A 23231-nucleotide genomic window follows, 5' to 3' on the forward strand; every position below is an offset into this window, starting at 1 on the left:
TCAGCAGAAAGGCAGCAATTTTAACACCATTCTATCAGTAAAGATCTTTACGTATCTTTTGCAATTTAGTGAAAGAAGTGTTACAAAAGCTTATATGACCCAAAAGAATAGAGATTAGCCAAGGTAATCGTGTGGTGACCTACCTGGCCCACCAATATAATGAAGCAACCCTCATGATCCAGGGAGGAGATGGAAAGTTGAAATGGCACTGTGTTATGGATCATTATGGGAACCCCACACCTCTTGAAGGGCGGCATATTCCACAGTCGGAATTCTGGGTAAAGACAGGGATGGATGGTTGTTGCACTTAAAATGTTTTTCCTGTAAGAAAACAAAGTCAGTATAAAGAGTCCTAATAGTCCTATGTAAGTAATCTTTTCTGCGGGGTGTGGATTTATAGAAACATTTGAGTGACACTGGGCCCCTGGTATCACCCCAATGTGTTGGAGAGTGGGGGAAAAAAAAGAGAAATCAGATGGTAATAAAAGGGAGGGAATTGGTACATGTCTCGGTTGGAGGGACGGGTCTAGGGAAGGAAGGGAAAGTGGTCCAGAAAAATATGGAGGACCAACCACAGAGGTTGAGCCCATTAGAAGAAAGTGGAACTGGTCTGTTTGAAATATTACAGAGTGGTTGGCTCAGAGTGTGGTAGGGCAAATTTAATGTATGTATATATTGGGAGAGGTTAGAGACTATCCAGCCTCTGCTCTTAAAATCCCATTGTTTAAAGGGGGTGGACATGACGGGCACGTAATGAACCTGCACACCCAGGAATATACAATGATGTACAACAAAGCATCATGCATCACACAGTACAAAAGAGCATAAATTCAATACAATAAAGGGGAATACAACAAGAGTAAACGTGAAACAGTTTAGTCCAAGAGCTATGTAAAACTTAGAGGGATCACATCTACTCCCCCCCACCCCCTCCCGGTGCCCAGATGGGTAAAAAGGACTATGCCTTGATCGTTGCCCCCTATCATCGAAAGTTATTGTTCCGGGGAGGGGCGTGGGTTTCACAGGTCAAGGTGCATTGCCAACATTTCAGAGCATGCTTGCAGTCAAGTGAGCTGGTAGACAAAAGAAACATTAATTAATTGTGACAATGTTGGTTCAATTAGCTAGTAGCATGGAAAACTCCAGCGAGAACCAGAAGACATGGGAGGCGGTCACGACTGGTTTAAGGCAGCTACTAGAGTATGACTGGTCAAGTCGAGTTTCCATCTCTGCCTTCATGTTGGTCTTGTACAGTACCTAAGTGACCTCCAGCTTCCACAATCAGCCAAAACGAAAAGCCCCATTTATATCTAGTCATGTTATCGCAGGGTTCTTGTTATCTCTTTGCGCTCTCTTCATTTAGCGATCGTTGAAAGGACCAGGTCTTGAAAAATCTGGGTCTTGGATGCTTGAAAGAATATGTGGGGTGAGTTCCTACAGGTGTTAACAAGTGTCATTGATTTTAAACTTGAGAATAACATCTCTCAGTAGTTGAGTCTGTATGTTTAGGACGCAAGGCCCTGTGTGAACGCTCAATATTCCTCCATATCGTCCCAGTCCTAGAACTCTGGTTACATTGCACATGATGTAGTAAGCAGGGAGGCTTTGGAAAGCCCCCTGAGCTAAGTCTGCTCTGTGTAAGTCCTCATCTGCCTTCACATGACCTGCTTGCTATTATTGAGTCCCCCTGTGTATAAGGCCATATATCTGACTTGAAGCTTGGCCAAAGTTGAATCATGCAACGGGATAATACTGAACACACCAGCACAAAAACAAGGTTTTGGAATGGCCAAGTCAAAGTCCAGACCTCAACCCCATTGAGATGCCGTGGCCTGACCCCACGGGAACAGAATATGCTCAAAACGCCAACAAACTGAAGCAGTGTTGTAAGGAGGAGTTTCCTCATACAATCTATGAACAGAAAAGCATTACTTCAAGTTATTGCTGCTAAAGGGGGTTCTACAATCTAATAAAAAGTATACTTAGTATGAAGTGTACTTAGTTTTTCACACATGGCTTTTTCATGTTGGCTTATTTTCTGTTAAATAAATGACAAAGTAAATTTGTTTTTTCACATGATTATAGATTTTATTAAAGTTTTGGAGGATAAGATTAATTATGTCCTGACAGCAAAAACTCCGACAGGTTTCCCATGATCATTTCATTATTAAGGTAGTTTTGACCTTTTAATTATGGATCGTTGTTAAGCTTGGAGGACAGGTTTAAACTATTGTAATATAGATCTAAAAGAAATACAATGGGTGCTAAAAATAAATGTATATTCGCAAAGTGAAACTGTAAATCAGCTGCCAAAAAATTATCAAAAAAAAAATAAAAAAATGTAATGAACAACAAATACAAACGTAATGGGAGTTGTACTCAAAAATATAGGAGCAAGCTAAAGTAACTGTTAAATTATAACAATTGATCCATGAGGATGCACAGTCCCAATTACAAATGGATCCAACTATAGCACAGTGGCCTAGTGGTTAGTACTTCTGCCTCACAGCTTCCACACTGGGGTCATGAGTTCGATTCCCGACTATGGCCTTATCTGTGTGGGGTTTGTATGTTGTCCCTGTGTTTGCGTGGGTTAGCTCCGGGTGCTCAGGTTTCCTCCCACACTCCAAAATACATTCTAGTAGGTTCATTGGCTGCTATAAAAAAAGTTTAACCCTTGTCTCTCTCTCTGTGTGTGTGTGAGTATATGTTAGGAAATTTAGTCTGTCTGTTTGTATGTTAGGGAATTTAGACACTAAGCTCCAATGGGGCAGGGACTGATGTGAATGCGTTCTCTGTACAGCACTGCGGAATTAGTGGCGCTATATAAATAGATGATGATGATATATACTTCAGTAATGGCATGGTGGCAAAGGAACAGCCAATATCTCAACCATAATTAGCTCTGAAACATTGTATGCAAGTTGGCAAAAGTCTCATAACTCCTAACAAAGCAAATGTTCAATTCTCTGTTTCATCACAATAGTGATGTTATGTCCCACCATAGATATACGTTGTAGCAGCTGTCAAATAGAGATATGTGCAGTCTCAAATGTACTGCTTAAGGTATTTCTCAGCTTTGCTTGGTTTGGCTGTTTCATCACAAGGATATATTGGCTTCCCCAGTCCTCACAACTCCAATTCAAATGACTACTCTTTCCCTACAATGCCCTGAACAGAACCACGCCTTCGTACATCGCAAATCTCACCTCAAAATACCCTCCCTCTTGCCTCCTTAGATCTATTTCTGGCCTGTGCTTTATATCTAGTAACCACCTCTTGCTCCTTCCTACTAGACTTCTCATATGCTGCTATACACTTTTTTATGGAATTTACTACCAAACTCTGTCAGATCTTCCCACAGCTTTCAAATCTATAAACACTCTTTTTATTAGAGCTTACACTACTCTCACCTGTACTACCCACACTAAACCACTCTCACAGTTGTCCCAATCTCCACTATGAGCCACACTACGGGTGGCTGCCTTATTCCCAATAACGGATGGTAAGTCCAGGAGTAATATTGCAAACAAAATGGGTAGGGATAGGTGCCTAAAAATGTAAATAAGCAAGAACACAATTATTCTTATATGCGTACCAGAAGTAGATAGGATCATGCGCACATCAATAGATCTGTAATGCTGGTCTACTCCAACGCACTTCTCAAATGCGTGTAATCATCTCAAGAATACATGAAAAAAGATCACATATAGTGTAATAATTATTAGGGGGGTATTCAATTGTTAGCGAGACGGTTGAAAATCCCGCGCTCGAAAAATATTACCGTTAATACGGTAATTACTCGCTGAAATCCAGCGAGTAAATTACCGTATTAACGGTAATATTTTTTTGAGTGCGGGATTTTCACCCGTCTCGCTAACAATTGAATACCCCCCTTAGAATGTATTCAAACTGATGTGGATCCCAACACCACACAGCACACTCCTCGTGATTAGGAGTGCCAAAACTCAAATTGAATGGGTTTATCTGTAGTTCTTATTGTTGATCCTCATTGATGTCCTTCGGATCTTGGCAACAGCAGTCAGCCGACAAGAGCAGCTGCTAATTATAAAAATTATAGTGTGTATTTCCAAACAGCATTTTACTATGGTTTCAATTATAATAGGTAGTTCTTGTTATCATACAATATAAACTTAATTCGTAACATGGCTTATAGAGAATATCAATGTATTCATTTAACTACAAGAAATTGGTTAATAATTTAATCCTCTGGATGCAGAGTCCCAAGCTATGCAGCCAGAAGGCCTCTCTAATGCCCAATCAAAGAAAAATGCATTCAACATGTTTCTTCTATGTTCTGAGAACCTAATTCTAGTGGCCTAGGCAGTGCGTCCGATATATTTATAACTGTATGAACACTGGTATTGCAATTAGTAGAGGGTTTTTTGAAGCACTTGATCTTTAAAAGTGAATTACTACCCAAAAATGTGTTGATTGATGCTGAATATGGGAGCACAGTATACACTGCTAGCCATCACATTTAAAATTACCTATAGTTTAAACAACTGTAATATAGCGCTATTTTATAGCATGTTTTATGATTTTAGATTTGTTAGTTTGACCCTTTTATTGGTATACTGTAAGATGTGCTTATGTATATTTTACCTGAGTTTTTCATAAATTCTGGAATGCAAGTTTCATTGTGACAGTTAATCCCAGGAAAGATTACCTCCTATACTGGAGGTAAAATTTCAAGCATTATTAAATATAACACACCTGATCTGTTAGTCATGTTCTTTAGATCATTTCTTATTGTTTACCCCTGATGTCGGTCACATTTGTAAAATAGCTAAGCAGGTCTAGTACTCTTTTTATTCACACATGATTGTATTTCTTACCAGAATACAGGGATTTTTTTTAAAGCATTTGAAAATATTTCAGGTATTTTTAAATAAGACTTTTTTTTTCGTTATTCTTTTGTTTTCTCACATAAGAAATGTACCTATGCAGTGGCGAAAGGTAGTAAGTCTAGTACCAAACGTTCAGCTGCAGTTTTTCTTTACTGCACTTTTTCATGAATATCTGTCAACATGTTCCAGAAACCTTCTTCAATGTATACAATTCATTAGCCCACCTTATTCTACAGTATTTAGCACAAAGAACTAAATATCAGTACATAACATATTTAGTATATGTTTAATGTGTTGTCTATGATCAGCAATCCAGTTTGTCTCAATTTACCTCCATTTGATTAGGAACTTCTACTTAATAGTGGATTGCTCACTCTTTTGCCCTCAGAATAGTCAGGACATTTACTAAAAGTGTTGACAATGCAGGAATATTAAACAAACTATATTGACTCCGATGTGTCATAGTTTTTATACAGTTCATCACTTTCTACTCTAAGTAGCTTTTTCCATCTCATCCCACAGAGGTTTGGTTAGATTGACTTCTGGTAAATAACTATCTAGAGTGATGGGCAACTGTTAGAGAACACTTCTTCATTGACCAAATCCTCTTCAAATTTGAACCAGCTGAAGACCGTATGATATAACTTGGTTGCATGGAATTTCCTTCACTCCTGAGAAATGGTACTCTTTGAAATGACCATTAAAACTACCCTTGTACATGATTTTTCGTTAAACAGGGTAGTCTTCTCTCATGTACTAGACTATGTGAAACTTTAGCGGTACATACCTCGCAGAAACAGTGACTCGTTACTGCCTTGGACTTGCAGGACCAGACCTACTGAGACACAGAAAATACCAATTGGGTGGTACACAAATGGAAGGGGGGGGCAGTGTCTGAATCAGCAGGCCAAAGTGGGGATGACAGTGCTTCATCCCAAATGCTGTACCTCTATTCATTTTCAGCTACCTGTAAAAACCAAGTGTCTGAAGTCGGGCACCACCCAGGCACAATTCTGTAGAATGTACCTGGAGGTACACGTCTCTATCTAATAATACTCACTGGACTGAGTGTGTGTCAGTTGTAGGAAAGATCTCCACACCCCGGGTGTCTTCTGTTCTGCTCCATCCCACTTGGCCTCTGGATACCTACCCACATTGTCAAGAGCTGACTTCAGCCAAAATTTTGCCTGGGACGTAGGATGAGATTAGGTCTGGGATGGGGCCTGGAATCTGCTGAACCTAGGTCTGAGGTGTGGAGCTATGGTAGGGGCTGGGGACTTGAGCTGCTGGTTAAGGCCTTGTCAAAGTAGGATAGAGAGATATAGACCACATACCTGGTAGAAGCCACTTCCTGTCCTTTTACCTTGTCCATGAACATTACCCCGTGTAGGAGGATGTAGTAGTTATCCAAACATTTAAAATCTATGAAAATCGCCTCCAAAAACCATAACATTCATTTCCAATGTCACCTAATCTGTTATACAGCAGTTTTTTTCAAAATAGTGCAATTCGTAGTGATTACAGTTATTTTGAAAGCCTTGATTTCACCAGTAATGTCTTAAAAATCTGAGCTTTTACCGTTTATTGCAATGGTACATTCAAGTTAATGGTATTTCCACTGTGTGCACTACGTGTAGGAACTCAATTGAAATGAATAGTAAAAGCTCCATCTGTGGAGTTTTCCATTACTAGCCAAACGGGCTAGTTATGGAACATGGTGACATTTACATACCTTGATTGAGTTGTCGCACAACTCCCCGCCCCCGCGACAAAATGGCATATTTGATGTGGGGTGGGGCCAAAATTACGCAATTCCCATGCCTCGCCCTCTAGACACGCCCCTCTCTCGGATACAACTTGCCAAAGGTAGGCAAGTATGGTTATTTTATTTATTTCTACCTCTCCCGACTTCAAGATTGGCAGCTAATATTGCCAGGTAATTCCACAATATGATTCTCCGTTCTCCATAACCCTTTTACTGACCTATTATTTCATATTATTTACCATAGTTCATAACCTATTTAATTTGGAATTCTCTGGCAGGGAATGGTGAATCATAAACTGTTCTATGGATTTAATGGGGCTCTTGTAAATGGTTAGGTGCTTTTGTGCGGAAAGTATGAGTGGGGACCCTGGCTCAAATGGCCCGGGGAAAAGGAGCACTATTTATACTATGGTATGCTGGCTTCTACAGAAATATTTGAGAACAAAAACTAAGATGACATTTTAAATGTACCATGTTTCATGCACCAATAGATGGTAAGCCATGGGGGAATATCCTATTCAACGGAATAAGCCACATTTGTTGTGTACCTTTTTAATGTGTGCAATATATTTGTTTTTTTTGGTCCCACCTGTTGCACTGAATGCTTTTAATATTTATTTTTTTTCTATCTTTTTTCTATCACTCATACTGAGACACTGCAGGCTTTGTATTACAGCTTCCTCAATTATGACACAGTTTCTGTACAGCCTTATCTCTGAAAAGGCAATAATTAAGGTTCTGTGGTTTGCTTATTTATTGTAATTAAAAATGTCTGGCAATTTCTCAGGATCTTATTCATGCCGGGTACAAACCTTTTTTTCTTTAGCTTGGAGCTCATCTGTTAGTTGAAACTTTATAGTTTTCTACAAAAGGAAAGTGTTTTTTTTTTTTAGTTTGTTGCTTTTTATAATATGTGGCACCCACCAAGTGGAGGGATGGCAATAGCACATTACGTGCTGTGGTCTGCAGGTCATTTTCATCTGTGGTATTTTTTATTATATTTTTGTTTACTTTGTATGTATTATATTGCAATATAATTCAATTATACTTTAGTCTACAATGCTGTTCTGGTTTTATTGTTTGTTTTCACAAAGTAGACTTAATGTATTTCCATTCTATTTTAAGTTCAGGTTCACACTAATTTATCACTTTTTACAATGGAGTTGTATTAAAAAAGAAACAAAAAAGCGCTACAACCAATGTAGTATGCGTGAATATCCATTTATAGTAAAAAAAAAACACATTTATCTTGATATATGTAGATAATGTATTAAACATGTATAATGGTTGAGTAATGTCTCTTCAGCATGTGTCCTCCTTAAAATGTTGTCACAGTGTGCGGTGAGGGTGATGTTATGGTATAATGAATCCTATAAGTTATTGACCATAGGCAGTAGATTGTGAAGTAATGATTGTCTTATCTCTTTCAGTCCATCCTCAAATGTAGTGTCCTCCCAGAAGTGTTGTCTCTCGGTGTCCCAAAAACATGTAAAAAAATGTATAAATAATGCACTTGCATTTAATTCTTTAGTACAGCTCATCATGCTTTTTAAGAATATGGGGTTGTTCACTAATTATATTGATTGAAACTTGCATTTTGGAAACTGATCTATATTTGTTTATATAAGATACAGCAAGCCCTCAATCTTTTATAAGACCACAAGCTGTGAACGGTACCCTAGTGTCTCTCTAGATACCAGAAACCACACCTTATGCCAGGATATAGTTCACCCCATGAGGTCTTTGAAGCTGTTCACTTCCCTAAAGTTGACAACTGTTATCTAGTAACACGGGTGTGCAGAGTCACAGAATAAACAAAGACCTTTTGAGAACAAGGCTCTGCTTTGTTTTTCTCTGTAAGTTAAATGCAAAATGACTTCAAATTCTAAATGTCTACATTTGATACACAATATTAACCATGCAGTTGTAATTAGGCTTAATTTCTCACAATTATGTTATGGGTTAATCCTTAGAACTGTAATTCCTCTATGTTCACTACAAATGCGAACAAATAAAAATTGCAACAATTGTGAAATACGTTCACACTTAATATTTATTTTACGATTAAAAACTCCAAAATTCACACTCCCATTAGCATGCTTCGAAGTGTGGCTATAATTTTATACAGTGTTTGACTGCTCTCCAGCTCTTCCTATCCCCATTATATACATGGGCAATGCTGCATGCGCTACTGTTAGGGGCACACAGCTCTCCCTTTTTGAGCAGAGCCGTGTGAAGTGGGACATATCTCCCAACTGTCCCTACAATCAGGACAAAGTCCTGATTGAGTGTGTCAGAACAGTTGACAGACTGTCTGGCTCTCTTCTACCTGTTCTTGCTGCTTTCAATACTTGTTGGGGAGAGATGGCTGTGAACAGTGCAGACAGAAATGATCAGCACACAAACTGCAAAGTGGCTGGTCCCGGGGCAGGGTCCAGTCACCTCAAGCATACAGTACCCCAGGCTGGGAGGGGGGTTTTCAGGCACTAAGAAACCACCCCTTGGCAGTGGCGGATCCAGGGGGGGGGGAGGGGGGGCGATCACCCCCCCTACCAGGGGCTTGCTGCCGACAGCTGCACACTGCCTTAGAACACAGAAAGGGGGCGGGGCCTAAATCGCTCCCCCCTAAAATCGCCCGGGGTAGGACAAATGTCTGGGTCCGTCCCTGCCCCTTGGTTTGCCTATGGTGTGTGACTTTCTCAATGGATGTGTTTTTTTTTATAGCAAAATGTTCACGGAGGCTTGTTTTATGTGCTGACCATGGTTTAATTGGTGTTGTGGCTAATCGCATCCGCAGGTGAGTTATGCCTCTTTGTATATCAGCAGGCACAGCATAGTTGAAAACAATCAGGAATGATGTTCGTTTTCTTATAGGAGCCCAAATTTTGAAAGTGTACTCGTAGTCTTGCACTAAAAGAGCAGTGAATGGATCCTATAAATACAAATTAATCTATAAATGTCCATAATTGCATGTGTTAGGCTATGGGTGACAATGAACATAGGGGATGGGAGGAAAGGAGGAAGGGGAGATGAAATACAGTAGCAATAAGCACAAACATATGAAAACACATTCCAATAAAGAATCTTAATCGACTTTTGTGCATATATGCCGGAATATATGTATATATCCTTACTGTACAAGCACCTATCCACATATGTGGGAATATGATGTTATGATATGTAGAACAGAGGTACAGTAGGGGCGAAGTGAACGCTGTCACTAGGTATAGATACACACCATGAGCTTTATAATCCTATTGTCTTTGGTATTTACATAATTACAAGTAAGAGTTTAGAACCTGCTGTAGTATTATTTAACCTGGGTTCCAAGTATAGATAAATGTATGAACGTATTGGGACATGAGCCTGTGTGGTATCCATAATGAGGTGGGATGTAAGCCCATATGTACCTTTTTTCATAGTGCATAACTATAAAGAAAGTCTAGTTTCATGTATAGGTTCCCTTGGTGCTACCTGTCCATAATTTATAAAGGACTGTAAATGGATTTGAAGATCTGTTCCTAGAAATGTATATCCCCACCAACAATTGCATAGTACCATTTCTTTTTGTTCTGTGCTATTCTCATTTTCTGTAATTACATGGACATATTTGTTTTTTTAAATTATTTACATTAAGACCACTTGGTTGTATTTCAGTGTAGAGTTCTGTCCCTTTTAGCCGGATAAGTTTGCTGGCAGAAATTAGGCTCTTACTTTATCTCATGGCACAGCCCTGATTGAGTGGGAAGTTGTGTTTTGTGATGGTTTTTAAGAAGACCTTTAAAAAAACAGAAGTAAAGATTACTTCTATTTTCTTATCATACATCCTCCTTTTCCTTTTTGGTAACTTGTCATTTGATTGGTTCCTTATTGGACTGAGAGGTCACAGCACACTGCTCTCTCCCAACCCACAACTGTGTTGTCATAGACTTGCAGCCTTTTTAGAGAAACAATGGACTTTGCCTGCACCAGTTTTGCCGTTATCTCTGTGTGCCTCACCCATTTTACATTAAATATTCGCATTTGCTTGATGGTGGTAATTTAAAATTCACAAGTAAGATGGAGGATACAAGAAGTGCCCAGATACAAAATACAGGTTCGTGTTACTTGTTTTTATTTTCCCTTATATGTAGATTGATTGCTTTGAATGTTATTTTTTGACAGCTCTGAAGTTGTATATATTTGCATTCCACCTGGTCTTTAGGTAAATAACGTTGCACATTCAGCACACAAGTACTAAAAATAATTGCATCCCTATATTATTTCCCAGTACAATATCACCTTGCCTGCTCTGTCGTATTAGATTATCTAGGTATATTGTAAGTGTGTGGTTTCCATAGAGAAGAGCCACACAAATATTGACTCTCAAGTAACATGTCCCTCTGCAAATTTACCTTTTTTTTGCCGTCATAACAAAGTATTTTGACAGCACTGGCATGATTAGTGGTTCATTGACACCGCCTGTATCTTCTGCAAATACAGCACCCATTCCACTCCACTATAAGAGAAGGGAATGGAAGTACCAATAGAATTTTTTGGGGAGAGCACTGGACTGTATAGCACTTTATGTTTTTAAGTGGCTTTGCGTGTAGCCCTTTCCTCCTCACGAAGCTCAGCAGGGATGCATCTATTTTATAATGGTGTCACCTAGGGGAGGGCTGGCAAATTTCAGCCCGGGGGGGCAAGACTCGAAGCAGCAGCCTATTTTAAAGGAAGTAAAATGCAGGTGGCCCAGTGACCCAGCCCAAGGTAGCCCACTACGGGACCGGGCCAGGGAGCAGATGCCCACCTGCCACACCAGCCCAGCCTGCCCCTGTTGTCACCACAATCATAAGGGCACCGATGCAACAGGATTACACAGCCTACATCAGCAGGCCCATCTCACACTTTAAGCAAGGTCTGTACACATGCTTATATATTTGTATCAAATATCTTTATTTTGCTGGATTGTTTGTAATTCATCTATATTCAAAGTTGTTTGATATTGGCATTTGTCATTGAAGAGTCTGCCAAATGCAAATCTGAGGGGTGTTTAAAGCTGTTGCATTTACATCTCTTGGTCATTGCCATGGTTTGTTTTTTGCTAAAACTGACTATGTATTTTAGAACAGTGAGTTTGTGGAAACACTGCAATATTCAGTTGTTTTGCCATGTTGATATCTGTACTGTTGTAACTTCCTTGAAGCTTGTGGTAGGAAGTAATGGCCAGCGTTATCTAAAACAGAAGAGTGATGGTTATTAGGAGTCGCATAACACCATAATAAATTATGTGCTTCACTTATGATTTGAGAACACATCTTGTTTCTCAATAAGGTTCACTTGCATTTTTTTCTTTCTCCATAGATATGCCATAAAACTTACAAAGCTTTATGAGCTGCATCAGGTGTCCTGCTGTTCTCGGGCCTGTTCACCGGACTGCAGTTAAACAAAATATTTTGTATAATCTCACAAGTCCATTTTAATATGACGTGATTGCAAGTAACATGACCTTATATGAGTGTGCAAAAAGATGATAGACTAGGGATAAAGCCTTGTGTCCAATCATTTAATTGCAATCTAGGATAGGATTGAGATCATTGACATTCAGATTAATTTGATAGGATGTTACTTGCATATTGTGGCTCCAGGGTCAGTTTACAGACAAAACAAAAACTCATAGTGGTCATCTTTTCATACATAAAACATGAGCAGCTAGAAGCAATGCACCAAAGACTTTAAATTTATACCTTCATCTTCCCTGAAGAATTAACATTTGAGACTGGCCAAAAAGGAAACTATTTTGCCCCCCAGAAAGCAAGAAAGACAGTAAGAAACAGCTCACATAAAGTGAATGTAAAACAGTAGAGGCGCTGTGCACTTTTATAGTAGTGCACTTCAGTTTTTGGTTTTTTTTTTTCTATGATCAGTCTTGTGAATGAGACTTGTCTGTAGAAGTGCCAGGGTTTTGCAAGGTGTTAGACACTTGTATGTGTGTTAACGTGATCTCTGGTTGCACGCATTACTAGTCTTATATACACAATGGTAAATCCTAAATAAAGTTTTTAACAGGTTTTTGAGCTTTGCCATATCGACCATATTGACCTGTCGCCGGGTCAATATAAAACAGTCATCAAATAAAATGGAAGAAGGCACAGAAAATATTATTAAATATAAATGACTTTTCAGTGTTTCTCCCATAGTCTTTTATGATATAACATCTTTCATATCTCTTGTATCAGAAGACTTTGACTGTCAGCTATTTTTGCAGAAACAATTTGTTAAATGGTTATGCACTGCATGATTCTAAAACCTTTGGGACAAAAATTATGTTTGTGATTCAGTTTTGTAACCAATTTTTTAATGTAGATGTTAATTTACTTCATTTTAATTGCCTTACTAGTTAAGTATATTGTTAACAATAATTGACAATTATAGATATGTACTGTACAAGGCTATATCATTATCTAAATCCTTTAATGCCACATTTAAATATTGTGCTTGTCAAGAATTCATTTTAGATTGTTGTTAAAAATTTCCTTAAAGCTGCATTACCACATAGGGAAAAGAATTTGTCCCTCCCTCCCAGCCAACGCCCTGCTTACTGCTACATAATCTTACAGCTCTGGTCGAAAACCATGACAGCGTGGATGTGAGGACCAAATGCAAGTTACAGTCAGGACCCTGTTCTCACACCCCAATCAATCGCCATTTAAAAATGGTGATGTTAGGGGCCAAGAACAGCTGCGTTCTATGCCTCCTCTCACAGTCCCGTTGCTAGGCAACAAGATGCTACATCCAGTTCTCGGCCGGCAGTCCGGGTGCATGTGCCAGAACATTGCGTCTTCGTTGCTAGTCAAAGGAGACGCCAGCAGCTCCTTCCTGATGGCGGTCAGCTGTTCTGACCAACAATCCCACGTCCACCAATGACAGGGCACTGCTTTCTATTTAAACCTGGGTCTGGCACCATTAGGGTGCCAGAGTATCTAGGTCACACTAGTCTCCAGCATCCTTGTATGTTTCCAAGCAATCTGCCTGTCTCCCTGGATTTTGACCCGATTTCTGCCTGAATATTCTTTTGAATCTCCCTCTGGAGATATTGATCTTCTGTAATTGACCCCTGGCTTACTAACTCTGCTCTTGTCTGCTCCTTCGGTACCTGAATTGCCCGCCGGTTTGACCTTGAACTGCTTAACACTTGTCCACCTACACTTCGCTGGTAGCTGTATTTTCCTGCTCCCATGCTGCACCGACGTGTCGCGTGGGCTCTCCACTGGGGCTTTACCTAGGCTCCTAATTCAAGTGGTGTGGCCCCGGCTCTGCTCCGTTTCTCTGCCTCCACTTACCTCTGCCTCAGTCTGCCTCACATCCAGAGTTCCCTCCGCTGGTCTCTCCGGTGATCTCTTCCACTCGGGCCCCCGACTCCGGCCTTGCTGCCTGCACCGTTTCCAGCCTCGGTCTCCAGCACTATCTGGCCTGCTCTTCTCACTCCTGAGGACTCCTCTCCTTCCGCCTGCCATCTTCGGGTCCACTGCCTGGTCTGCCTGCAACGTCTTCTTGCTTCCCGCCGCCTGTTCTGCCGCCCATTTCTTGTTGTCTCGTCATCTGGACTCCCGCCGCCTGGTATTTCTTACTGTCTCCCGCTGCCTGGTCCGATCCTGCGGCCTACTTCAAATCCACTCCCCGGTCTTTGGTGCTGCTCCGCTTCTGCGGCCTACTTCCAGTTGTGTCCCCTGAAGCCGATGCCACACGTCGCTGCACTGCTACCCTCTTCACTGCGGTCTGGCGAACCACAAATACACTGCCTGGTTAAAGGGTCAGAACATCTGGCGCTTTACCCCTGCTCACGCTACTCCCTGTGTGCCTCACCTTGCCACTGCTGCTGACTCCCTGGGTCCCTAGCTGCCTACCCTTCTGATACACGGGCCTCATCTTGCTCTACTGCATTAGCCTACTCTGATGTGTCCCCTGGACCTACCTTATCAATCAACTCCAGTGGATCGCTGGTCCCACCGGATCTCTTGTATCGCCTGTTCCTGATCTCTGGTTCCTCCGGACTGCTCCAGTGACTACCTGTGATCTGATGTGATCGGCCCTGCACTCTTCTGCCCTGGTCTCTGGACTCTCCTGCCCTAGACTCTCCTGTTCTCCTTTCTCCACACCTGGTACCGGCTCTCTGCAGCCCTCCTTTACTTCTACTACCATGTGTTTTCATTTTGCATTTACCATAAGTTCATTTTAACCTTTATTTTACTTCAATTTAAATTTAATCGTATTGTTTTGTATGCTATTTTAATTTTATTTGCATTTTATTTCATCTGCACTTTATTTAAATTGTTTACTGCATTTCATATTGTTTTTGCCACAGCCTTCGTTCTTGCTCTGTGCCATGCCACCCTGCTCCTTTCCTATACCTATCCTCTCCCCTAGCCCCCTTCTCTTGCCCAACTCTCTCTGCCCCTCCTCTCACCCTCCCCCTCGCTCAATCAACCCTGACAATCTCATCCGCATCTCCCCAGTTCCCTTCCTCCCTTTCTCATGTGCCCTCTGGAACTCCAGGTCCATCCGTAACAAACTATCCTCCATCCATGACCTCTTCATCTCCAACTCTCTAAATCTTCTTGCCATCACTGAAACCTGGCTTACTTCTTCTGACACTGCCTCACCTGCTGCTCTCTCCTATGGGGGCCTCTCCTTCACCCACTCCACCAGACCGGATGAGCATCCAGGAGGTGGAGTGGGCCTCCTCCTGTCCCCTAACTGCACTTTTCGGGTCATTCCTACTTTACCTTCCCTCTTCTTCTCCTCTTTTGAAGTTCACTCCATCTGTCTCTTCCCCCCTATCCACCTCCTTGTCTCTGTCATCTACCGTCCCCCGGGCCCCACCTCCCTTTTCCTTGACAACTTCGCTGCCTGGCTCCTTCACTACCTTTCCTCTGACCTCCCCTCCATCATACTTGGTGACTTTAATATCCCCATTGACAACTGTTCTGAACCCGCCACCATCAAACTTCTCGCCCTTTCCTCCTCTAGGCCTTACTCAGTGGACCACCTCCCCCACCCACTGTCTTGGTCACTCCCTCGACCTTGTCTTCACTCATCTCTGTGATCTCTCTGACTTCTCCAACTCTCCCTTCCCACTCTCTGACCACCATCTCCTCTCCTTCACTCTGTGCTCCTCCCCTGCTCCCGCCTCACCTAAAGCCACCCTTACGAGGTGCAACCTTGATGCTATTGACTCTACCTCTTTCTCCTCTCTTGAAACTCTCCTATCACCCCTTCCCTCCCTGGCCTGTCCTGACCAGGCATCCTCTCTCTACAACCACTTCCTCACTACTGCCTTGACTCTGTCTCCCCGGCCTCCTCTATCCACCGACGCCGCCTTATTCCCCAACCCTGGCACTCCAAACTCGCCCACTTCCTCCAAAAGTGCTCTCTCGCACTGCTGAACGCCTCTGGAGGAAATCTCGTTCCCTGGCTGACTTCCTTCACTTTAAATTCATCCTCTCCTCTTTCTGCTCTGCCCTCTCCCTCGCTAAACAATCCTTCTTTAAGTCCCTCATTTCTTCTCAGTCCTCCAATCCCCGCCGCCTCTTTGCCACCTTCAACTCCCTCCTCTCTGTCTTTACTCCGCCCAGACTCCCATCCCACCATGACTTCTCTATTGTTGTCAACAACACCACCATCTCCGCTGCCTGGGTGTCACCCTCGACTCTCTCTCTCTCTCTCTCTCTCTCTCTCTCTCTCTCTCTCTCTCTCTCTCTCTCTCTCTCTCTCTCTCTCTCTCTCTCTCTCTCTCTCTCTCTCTCTCTCTCTCTCTCTCTCTCTCTTTTGCCCCCCACATTCATTTCCTTGCTCAAGCCTGTCGCTTCCAACTACACAACATCGCCCACATCCGTCCCTTTCTCTCTCACAATGCCACCAAAACTAACTCTACTGTCCCCTATATCTCTAACCTCCTCTCCATTCACACTCCTGCCCGCTCCCTGCGCTCAGCCAATGATCGCCGCCTCTCCTCCACACTGATCACCTCTTCCCACTCCAGAATCCAAGACTTTTCCCGTGCAACCCCCCTTTACTGGAATGACCTCCCTCGTTCCATCCGTCTCTCTCCTACTCTGTGCTCCTTCAAACGTGCACTGAAAACTTACCTCTTCCTCAAAGCCTAACAACCATTCACATAACCCCCTTATCTCCTCCACTCGCTCTCCCTTCTCTCCCCCTTGCCTCATCAATTTCCCCTTGTACCTGTTCTGTTTTCCCTTAGGATGTAAGCTTACATTAGTAGGGCTCTCTTCCCTTCTGTCTCTTTACCTGTTCTTCTGTCCCCCGTGTTTATTGCATTAGCCTGCCTGGATTTTCTGAAGTATTGGTATTTTTGTTTATTGTTCTGTACTGTTTTACCCTGTATAGTCTACTGTTTGTACTGTGTATAAAAATACTACTAATAACATCCCTTAAGAGAACTTGAGATATTTGACATTGTGTGTACATTTTTGCTGTGCAGTAGTGTTTAAGCTATTGTTTGCTGCAGGTAAAATACAATGAATGTAATAAGAGAGGTATAGAGGCCTATTTAAGAAAGGGAGACAGTCTATTCACTGGGGCTAAGGCTATGGTTTTCTCTGGTAGCCTATTTTTTAACACTGACAAGTACAGTTGCTGTTCTTTTTGCATTACCATCTGAAGATGACCATAGCAGAGGATCTGAACAATTTTGCAGCAGAGAATTCCCTAAATAAGCCCTGTCTGTGCAGGCCAATTGGGTTATGTTGATGTGATGGGAATGGGGGAGGAGAGCATGTGTAGACTAGGCTGTAATAGTCTGGTTAGGCAGGTTCTCTCCCTTTTGTCTACCACTGTGCTGCTGGAAAGTTGTAAGTTGAGCCAGCGTATTAACAGTAAGGTTGTCCTTTGTCCAGTCCAGGCTGAGTGACTGACAGCCAGACTCAGTACATGCAGAGGCCTGGAGGTGAGCACACTTACTTTGTGGCAATTGTGGCAGTGACCTTACAGCTAAAACCAATATGAAACCTGCCCCGCTGCACTTACAATCATTGCAGTTGCTAAGAAACATTTTATTGCTTCACCTCTTCCCCTATATATGTGTGAACTGGCAAAGCTAGGTCACGCTTGCGCACATGAATGCATGACTGGCTGGCAAAGTGGAAAGAGTATCGGTCCATATCGCTATCATATCTGCTATTACCAATTTTCTATCTTCTGTTATCGCTGCATATTGATAAATAGGGGGTCTATAGTGTTTACTAATATAAGAGGACTAATATCTTTACATACATTTCAACAAAATTGTTATTTATGATGTTTATGCAATATAAAAAAACAAAATGAAAAACTGTTTTGCATCTATTGACCACTTACCACCAATTAATTACCCACTTGCCTCCAGTGGTAGTGATCACAATGATTCTGGCATAAATTCTTCATAAAGTGCTCTGATAACCTGGTAATATTTTGTTTGTGATGAATGTTCTTGACACAGAAGATGAACTTTAATTTGTAGAATAGATCTCTAGAGAATTGACAAGCAGGCCGAGCCTTCTCCTGCAGCCCCCCAGCCAGCTACTCCCAGCCAGCTACTCCCAATCTCATTCTCTGCTTAATAAACAGTGATGTTGCTCATCACTGTTTTATAGGGGGTAGAGCAGGGTAGGTTACATGGTTTATATGTGAAGATAGCATTGCCTTTGTCTTTTTGGCATGAAGTAGCAATAGATTATTAAGGAGTTAGCAATGAAGTGTGTTAAAGTCAGCTTGCAAGTTGCTACGATGCAGATTATCTTGCACAGCTTAAAGTAAATCACTGTACAGCATATAGTCTATCCAACTGTATTCTTGAAAATCTCAAATCTTAATATTAATGTTTGTTAGAAACTATTAATGGGTCACAAGGACACACACAAACACACCACCTTCTGTAAAATATAAGAGATATTAGAAGTCACGTATGACCTTCTGGTTTTATACAACACTGCTCAGTGACTTCTAATAATAGTCTTTTATTTCACAGTTCCAGGTGAATGTTCTAATTTTACTGTATCCTTATTTTTTGACCAGAATGTATAAATAACATTATGTAAAATATTCTTTACAAGATTTGTATTTGACTTACACCTAATATATTTATACTTTTTTGCCATTTTGTTTTATAGTAATCATGAAAGACCGTCTCAGTGAGCTGCTTGAGTATGCAAGACTTCATAGTCAATATGTTCAGAATGGTGAAGAGGACCCCTCACAAGGCCTTGCAATGTTTGAAACAGACCATTCTTTAGAAGTCCTCTACCATGATATACAGTTCATCCGGACAGAGAACCACTTGTTGAAGGTTGATGTGAAACGCTTGGGGAAGCAAACCACACGCTTTCTTACCTCAATGCGTCGCCTTAGCAGCATCAAAAGGGATTCTAACAGTATAGCTAAAGACATTAAGCTGCGAGGAGAGGGCATCCACAGGAAGCTCCAGAGCCTCAAAAACCTTAGTGAAGATGCAGAGGGCAAATATGGGGAAAGCTCTGTTTTCGCACGTGTGTCCAAAGCACAGTATATCACTCTTACACGTGCTTTCCAAAAAGCCATGGTTGAGTACAATGAGGCTGAAATGGTTCAACGGGAGAACTGCAAAATTCGTATCCAGCGTCAACTTGAGATAATGGGAAAAGACATATCTGGAAACCAGATAGAAGACATGATTGAACAAGGGAAATGGGATGTCTTCTCTGAAAATATGCTCGCTGATGTCAAAGTTGCCCGTTCGGCACTTAATGAAATTGAAACACGCCACAAAGAGCTGCTTAAGCTGGAGACGCGCATAAAAGAGGTCCATGATCTTTTCTTACAGATGGCCCTGTTGGTTGAAGAGCAGGCTGAGACTCTGAATGTTGTTGAATTAAATATGGAAAAAGTTAAAGATTATGTTGGGGCAGCAAAAACTCAAATCAAACAAGCTGTAGAGTATAAAAAGAAAAATCCATGCCGTAAACTATTCTGTTGCTGCTTTCCTTGCTGCAACTAACTTGCAAAGCTGCCTACAAGCAATGTTATGCTGTACACAGGGACCACATTAACAAGATAATTATATGAAATGGACAGCAGTGACTTTATAGGGATTTAATTTGTGCTTTTTGTTTTAGACTTTCTTTTCTAACCACCAACAAAAGCATAAAAAAAAAGAGAAAAGGGCTACATATGTGTCCATATTTTAAATGAACACTTCTACTTTTTGCAAGTTTGTACCACTTCTGTGTACATGATCAAGAAAAGGTCGGTTTTATATATGTTCTGTTTCTTTGAGGTTTTAATGAACCAGGCCTTAATAAAAATATACCATGAGAAAATACATTTTTGTTTTCCATAAAACGTGTGTGCACAGTAACATTTATCCATGCACATTATATAGAAGATGGGTGAGATTTGCATAGCTGTTCATGTCTGTCCGATGTCCTTCTCCTTTTAGAGTGTGAACTAAAATTTCCGTGTCTATTAATGTAATAGGGAAGTATATATGTACATGTTTTAGCAGCTGGCAGTATGCAGAATAGTATTGTTAAAGTAATAATAAACTTGAGAATGTTGGTGATATTTGTAAAGAATATATGTAATGTTATTAAATTTTAACTCCCACCATTACACTATATGCCCTGTTGCAGTTTTAACAGATGTAAAATATATCTACAGTATATGCGTTAACCAGTGTAGTACTGCATTTTAAGTTTCTCCAAGGCTCAATTGTTGGTAAAATCTGATGGCTTTGTCATGTACAGTAAGTGTTTCATCTGATCAATTTAGCACTAATAAAGCCACAGAAATAATAATTCCAAGTTTATTCCAAAAGGAAATTTGTTACACTATTTATTTCTGTGTTATTTAGGCATGGGAAAACCACGTCCGGACACACAGTTCCACAGTTTAAAAGATAATAAAGGCAAATATGTTGGTTTTTCCTGAGAATTGAATGTAGGGGAGACAAAAGCTTGCGCAGAGAACATTGAACTCTATTTAGTAAGGCATGTAGTGTGCTGACTGGGCATTTAAAAAAAATAAAATAAAAAAAATGTTTCCATGATCCTTAACCCCTATGTGATCTTTGGTCATATGATTAGGAAATGATATCTCTGTTGGGTCAATTTTATTGTCATTGAATTTATTTGTGCTATGTAAGCTTTGGTGGCTGGGTGTGCACAAAGGTGTCAATTAAAACGATTGCAATGTATGCAAGAAGTAACACTTAAAATCACACTTACTTCAGATACACTTTCAGTTCTCAAATGTTGCCAAACAGTCCGTTTTATTGCTATTGAATATATATTTTGAGCTTGCAGGCTATCTTTGTTTATATACCCAAGACATATATATAACCAACTTGACATTTGAAAATGGAAAAATGGTTTGATGCTTAGCTTCATATTTCATACATTTTGTACTTCATAATGTTGTGACATTAGGGTTTATGTCAATCTTTGTATATTAGATTTGCTTATGTGTGTGCATACTATACTTTTGTTGTTTTTCTTTATTATTATGCTTAACTTACATATGTATGGTGTGTGTAGGTGTCCCATACATATTCTCAAGCTATGTGTTTTTGTTTTTTACTTTATTTTATTTACATTTGTTTTGCTTTATTTTTCAATAGGTGCTATTTATGAAGTTAATGTCTTTAATTGTATTACTGAATTAGGTAGTGCGTGCCCTGTACAAGGAGTGTAACAATATTGTTACTAATACAGTAGGGATTAGAACATTTAATCAAGTCTGCCCTCTGAAACAGAAATTTTATACATTATTATATTAGAATTTCAACTAAATGTCATTAGGTGTATACGCAGCTGTATAACTGAGCTTTGCAATTTATTACATTATAGGGCAGAGTTTCTTATTTTGCTTCAATGTTTATTTAGTAAGTCCCATTGTTACTATTGTCTATGGAGAGGTTTAGACAGTGGTCCAGAAACTAAACCAAGCCATACAGTGCTGAAAAATAATTGCTTTCTAATTATAAGTTTTCAAAGTTTTTTATTTTTTCCAAAACTTAACATTCATGTCCATTTATGTCATTATGCAGGCCTCATTTACTAATATTGCGTTTAGGTGCAAGTTGTCAAACTTGATATAATTTCATGTGTGTGACCATTTCCTATTGCAAAGTTTTAGTGGTTTCCTATGGTCACATAGTGAAATTTACATTTTTTATTTTAAAACATTGAGCAAGTTTCTGCTACATTTTTACATACATGCTGCATTGAGGCCATGGAACAAAAAAAACACAGAAAACCTGTGTAATTTAGATTTTGAATATTTTCATCGAAAAAATGTCATTCAATATTTGTACTTTTAATAGATGGGTATTGTCTGAAACCCGCTATTATTTGTTCCATAGTATCATGTTACTTCTCTCGCAATGAAAGGATTCTGTTTGCTTGTGTTTATTTATAGACTTTTTGTACCATATTTTGTATTCCTTTAAATAAAATTACTATAACCTTTTAAGGCAATGTCCTGTTTTCCTTGTTCTAAATATCTGAAATCTTAATTTTGTATACTCTTTAGCAGTTCTGTCATTATAAAACTTTCTCAAGTTGACAGCTGGACTTTCATTAACATCCATATACCTCACTACATTTTAAAGTGTCAGCAAGTCTAAAGCTTGGTAGTATATGGATCTTGCATTACATTAATCATTATGATAAGTATTGTAACTTGCCAACAAAACTTGATATTTAAAATAGGACTTCTGCTTGAAATTGCCTGCTTAAAACTGTGAAACACACTTTGAATTACTGACTGATCTTCCTTTGTAATCTCTGTGTAATGCAAATCCACTTGCATGGTTAGTTTGTTCGCATAGCTACACATATTTGGGCACATCTGTTTTTAAAACCTACTCTCTCAAGGTGCAGCAAGGTTATTGCAGTTTTAAGCAGGGAAGACATGTTTTAAGTATTAGAAGTTTACTCCAGTAAGTTGTAGTACCCAGCTTACTGGAGATAGTGCAAAATTAAAGCATATTTATATGCAGGGTTGCATTAAGACATTAGTGCACCCCATTACTAATTGCTAAACACAGGTGGTAACTTGAAAATGTATCCAAAAATGTTTTTTTCTTGAAAGAGTGCGATGTATCCAGAAAAGCATATTTGGCTTCAGAGCAGTAATTCTGGGGAATTTGGGAATAAAAATTAATTTCCTCTTCCTTCCAGTTACAAAATGCAGTCAGATTGAGATTAACCAGTTTAACTGTGATCATATCACTAAGTTGAATCATAATTACATATTGTGATGTCACTCAGATTGCATATAAAACTTAATGTCTGCCATAGAACAGACAGTTATTAGCTGCAAGTGTGTACTTATATACTTAAAATTTATATTTTGTACATCACACAGTCTAATAAGGTAAACTCAATTTACATATGTAAAAATATATATTTATTACAGGATAACTTAAATGTAGAAAAAGAAATGTATGGTATGTTATTCACATCAATTCCTCTGCAGATTCCCCTTTAAATTACTCAGTCTCCATAGGTTACATATAAATCTAAACCAAAGAAAAGGGCGCTTCCTCTTGCTCAGGATGGGTGGCTTGATGCAATCAA

General features: G+C 40.1%; 1 protein-coding gene across 4 annotated transcripts in view; it reads left to right on the plus strand.

Moving 5' to 3' along the window:
* Positions 1-22122, plus strand: part of STX11 (syntaxin 11) — a 37499-nt gene extending 15377 nt beyond the window's left edge. The window contains exons 2-4 of one of the 4 annotated variants that reach the window (XM_075203648.1): positions 8067-8134; positions 9361-9433; positions 18786-22122. In XM_075203648.1, coding sequence (XP_075059749.1) covers positions 18791-19648 — 858 coding nt within the window. In that variant the 5' untranslated portion in view covers positions 8067-8134; positions 9361-9433; positions 18786-18790 and the 3' untranslated portion in view covers positions 19649-22122. Of the gene's footprint in view, positions 1-8066; positions 8135-9360; positions 9434-10536; positions 10733-18785 lie in introns of those variants that run through there. The other 3 variants (XM_075203646.1, XM_075203644.1, XM_075203645.1) reach the window with 3 other exon arrangements.
* Positions 22123-23231: the final 1109 nt, after the last annotated feature.

This window comes from Mixophyes fleayi, chromosome 3 (assembly GCF_038048845.1).
Source record: "Mixophyes fleayi isolate aMixFle1 chromosome 3, aMixFle1.hap1, whole genome shotgun sequence".
Taxonomy (NCBI): domain Eukaryota; kingdom Metazoa; phylum Chordata; class Amphibia; order Anura; family Limnodynastidae; genus Mixophyes; species Mixophyes fleayi.